At 35.8% G+C, this 4,717-nt stretch overlaps 1 protein-coding gene across 1 annotated transcript in view; it reads right to left on the reverse strand.

Moving 5' to 3' along the window:
* Positions 1-4,482, reverse strand: part of LOC107582098 (retinol dehydrogenase 14-like) — an 8,883-nt gene extending 4,401 nt beyond the window's left edge. The window contains exon 1 of the mRNA XM_016267835.1: positions 4,112-4,482. Coding sequence (XP_016123321.1) covers positions 4,112-4,465 — 354 coding nt within the window. The 5' untranslated portion in view covers positions 4,466-4,482. The remainder of the gene's footprint in view (positions 1-4,111) is intronic.
* Between the last annotated feature and the right edge of the window lie 235 nt (positions 4,483-4,717).

The raw sequence follows: 4,717 nt of genomic DNA on the forward strand, positions 1-4,717 counted from the left end.
GGAACACACGCAAATGCTGAAAGACAGAACCAATCAATCACAGACAGCGTTCGCTACTGACGCATGGCTCACAGTGCTTATTCAAATAGGGCTGCGTTTCCTAAAAGCATCAGAGGCATAAGTAGATCTTAAGAAACCATTGCCACATTATTACATTACATTAGCCTACATAACATTGCTACTATATATAACATTAATTCTGAAACATGCATCACGGTTTCCACACAAATATTAAGCAGCAATATTAATAAATGTTTCTTGAGCAGCAAATGATATTAGAATGATTTCTGAAGGATCATGTGACACTGAAGACTGGAGTAATGATGCTGAAAATTCTGCTTTGATCACAGATGCATTTTAAATTACATTTTAAAATATATTCAAATAGGAAATAGTTTTTTTTTTAATTGTTATATTTCACAATATTGCTGCTTTTACTGTTTGTTTGTTTTTGTTCAAATAAGTGCAGCCTTGGTGAGCATGAGACTTAAAAAAAAATATTACAAAATCTTACTGACCCCAAACTTTTGTGTACATGTAATATTTATTTTAAATTGGCTAGTTTGTGCAAGTAAATTTATTTAAACTGGTTGTTAAAAGTTCAAATGGATTGTGTTATGTTCTGTAATTGCTGTTAATAAATCTGTCAGAATAAAATATGCTAAAGTTTCACCGTTAGGGGTACAACAGCCTGGTAGCCTTTTACAAAAATTAACCATGGTTTTATTACAGTAACCACGGTTTACCACAGTATTTGAAGTAAAACTGCAGTAACCACAAATTTACCATGGCAATAATAATAATAATATATTTTAGTACTTATGTAACATCATGTTTATTTTTCATGAGGTACCCTCAAAGGTGCACCTTTGTAACTTATCTACCCTTAAAGCATGCCTACTTGTACGGTACTAATATGCTCCCTTTTAAGGGTATAGTTGCACCTTTGAAGTTACTGCCCCAGTAAAGGGCTAAAACACAATTATAGTATATTTTATTTCTGACAGTGTAAACAAAAAAGGCCTGTGAAATGTAAAAAAAACCATGGCTTTAAAATCTAATATTAAGGGAGTATAATTACTGATTATATTCTTTTAATAATTAAAAAATGAGTATCGGTATCACAAATAAAATAAAAGGTATGGCCCATCCCTATCTTCTGTTTATTCTGCAACCTATAGGGATTTCCTGGGTTTCTTCTGCAGGGTGTATTTGGAGTTTCCGCGCGAGAGCGCCCTCTGGCCTTCAGGTGAAGATTAACTACTGATTACAGAACCGTGCTTCACTGAAAGATACGCATGACAATCACAGCTTCTGCCTAATCGCGATTTATCGCCTTTGCGATTTAATTTCGATTAACCGTGCAGCCCTAATACACACTATATATATTTATTTTTATTTTATTTAATCATTTAGCAGACGCTTTTATCCAAAGCGACTTACAAATGAGGAGAACAATAGAAGCAATCAGACGAACGAGGGAGTAGGCCTGGGCGATAAAACGGTATCAATATTTATCGACGGTACACCTTCTTCGATAACGATAGGAAAAAAAGTTCGATATAGTGCATGATATAGGCACGTGCTATGAGTGACGCAGACAGCACACACACAAACGAACACATGCTGAAATGAGTGCTGTGCCTGCCAAAAATGAATATTAGTCGAATTTAAAATAAACATTTTAATGTTAGGTGTGCATCAGGGAGCGTCATCAGTGGCGCAGCGAGATACGGTGATGATGTAAGTGACGTTGTTGCATCCCACGAGACGCGCCGCTGCTGCGTTATTCATTCAAAATATTAGAGAAATACAGAAGCTCAAAGCAGAGAAGATCTTGATTAGGTTAAAACCGAAACCAAGCCATTCACACAAAACGCATATTCAGTGCATTTTTTAGACGGACACATATGACTGCTGCACTCGCGACTCACACAAGAGATGTATAGAAAGCCATGCAAAGTTAACAGTTTAAACTTTTAGAAAACACGTCACGAATTTGTGGAGGTTTATTCCTTTTCACTGCGTCTCATGTTTTTAAATGCAATCTGTGTGACTGGCCGTTCGGCTCTTTGGATTAAGCAATGCATAAATACATGATGCTGTTTTGTTCAAAATTGTTTATGCAATTTACGAAATTATATTTGATTTCTATGAGTTAATTTAGACGTAATGCACGTTTTTTTATAGTTACTTCCTTGCGTTGACAATTTAAATGCGCTGTATTATTTTGCACATTGCACCCTCCTGTGGCCTCGGGAGACAAGACAAAAGTTTCCTTAAGACCTATTTAATCTGCATATAAAATATTAGAAATGAGATATGCGTTTAATTTTTATTTTGTGTTTGACTGTTAAAACAAAAAATATTTGTTGTTTGTCTCAATAAATTGGGTTAATTAAAAAATACAGTGGTTCAATAAAAAAAAAAAAATTCTATTGCTCTTTGTTTTAAAAAAGTTTATAAAAAATGTCAATAATTATCAATACCGAACGATATGAAACATTATATCGTTGATACATTTTTTTTTAGCTATATCACCCAGCCCTACGAGGGAGCAACATTATGCAAGTGCTGTGACAAGTCTCAGTTAGTCTAGCACAGTACACATAGCTAGGTTTTTTTTTTTATAGAATGGAATAGAACAGAATAGAATAGAATAGGTAAGTGCTAGTATATGTACTATATGTACGGTTCATTCATCAACTGAAAACAGAATGATTGGGATAAGAATCGATATTGGTTCATAAAAATGAGAATCTATTACATTTTTATTAAATTCAAAGAATAGGTAAGTGCTAGTATATGTACTATATGTACGGTTCATTCGTCAACTGAAAACAGAATGATTGGGATAAGAATCGATATTGGTTCATAAAAATGAGAATCTATTACATTTTTATTAAATTCAATTTTTTTTTGTACCCAGCCCTAGCATATTTTGTTGTTTTCAGTGGCCTCCGCTGTCACTGCGGTGTGTAGCCTAACGCTGAACATGAAAAGTGACACACAGTCTCTCTTCATCTGTTCTCGTGATAAATAAATAAATGCATAAGCCTATATGCTCGTCCTGTAGGTTCATTATTAAAAATGAATATGTGAACAAAAATACAAGCAATTAAATGTGTTAATATAATTAAAATATGAACATTAAAATGACGGCTAATAATAGATTATGATGGAAATTGTACGACCCTGTGCGTCAAAATAACGGACAAGGTTAAAGTCTAACGCAACCTCTGCAAAATACCCACAGTTAATACAACCCACATGAAAAAATACTATAGTAATTTATAGTAAATACTAGTGTTTTGAACCATACTATAGTACAGTGTCTTATACTGTAGACATATTATAGTATTTACAACACTTTGCTAATAAATGCTAATGCTACATTATAAATGTAGTATTAACTAGTGAACTGATAAAATGTAATAAATACCGTAGTATACTTTAGTTTTTACTACAGTAAACTGTAGTGTATTGTAATATAATATACCCTATAGTTGTAGAAAACTTAGTACAGTATTGGGTCAAAGTAATTCGTTTATATTACAATAGTTGTTATATTACCACAGCAACCGAATTACCACAATAAATTAATTCAAGTAGGCCTACTTTACTATAGTATGGTTCACAGCAACCACATTTTCTCATGTAGGATGTAGTTATGGTGAAATTACCATAATAATAAGTGATGATAATAATAATAATAATAATAATAATATGCAATCCCATTAATACCGGCTTTGAACATTGTAAGTAGTGAATGTCATTTTTCATGACTGGTGGCTAGAACTAAGTTGCCACGGTTTAATTGTGCTAACAATAATTGTAGTAATATTAACATTACAGTAGGAGTACAACATTCATATCATATTCAGGACATTGGATAGCTCATTTCACTGAGAAACACAGGTGGGACCTGACCTTTAGTTACACAACATGTAAGTGTTGGCACGTTTCGTGTTTTTTGAGAACTAATTGGGCCATTTTCTCAAAAGCTTTTGCCTGAGTCATTAATCCATACTCCATTGTGTTGTAGCTTATATTTAATGACATGCAACCTAGCTTCAATGGCTAAAAGAGAAAGAGACCGTTGTAAACAAACCCTGATAACTTCCTCGCAGAAGCTGCGCACAGACTGGAGCGACGCGAGGTCCAGGTGTTTGATCACGACCTCTCCCTGATTCGGACCGGCTTGCTTCTTGATGTCCTGGGCCGCCTCCTCCGCGCTCTGCCTGTCCCGACAGGCCATGACCACACGGGCCTGCAGCTTCAGCAGCTCCGCCGCCGTCGCCTTCCCGATGCCGCTGTTCGCCCCGGTCACTATCACAGTCTTTCCGCGCATCAGACCCGCTGGGTAACTCAGCAATTTCAGCGCTTTCCTCCGGAAGAATAATCTCCGGGCAATGAAGAAAACCCCGCCGCCGAGCACAGCGGCTAGAATGACCGCAGCAGACATCAGCGCAGTGTTGAATGACAGCGTGCGCGTGAGCACAGCGGACCACGTTACCCAGAATGCACTGCGTCGTTATGGTTTCAAATGTATTTCCTATTTTTGAGGTTGACTATTCAAGCCTAGGCCTACTAGGTTATTACACGATACGCCGTAGAGCTTAATCATTATAATTAGCATCACTATATGCAAACGAAACGTATGTCTATTAGTGCAGCGTTTACCTTAATTTATTAATAATATAACTGGATAAAAAAA

The sequence above is a fragment of the Sinocyclocheilus grahami genome, unplaced genomic scaffold (assembly GCF_001515645.1).
Source record: "Sinocyclocheilus grahami isolate Dianchi unplaced genomic scaffold, SAMN03320097.WGS_v1.1 scaffold40.1, whole genome shotgun sequence".
Taxonomy (NCBI): Eukaryota; Metazoa; Chordata; class Actinopteri; order Cypriniformes; family Cyprinidae; genus Sinocyclocheilus; species Sinocyclocheilus grahami.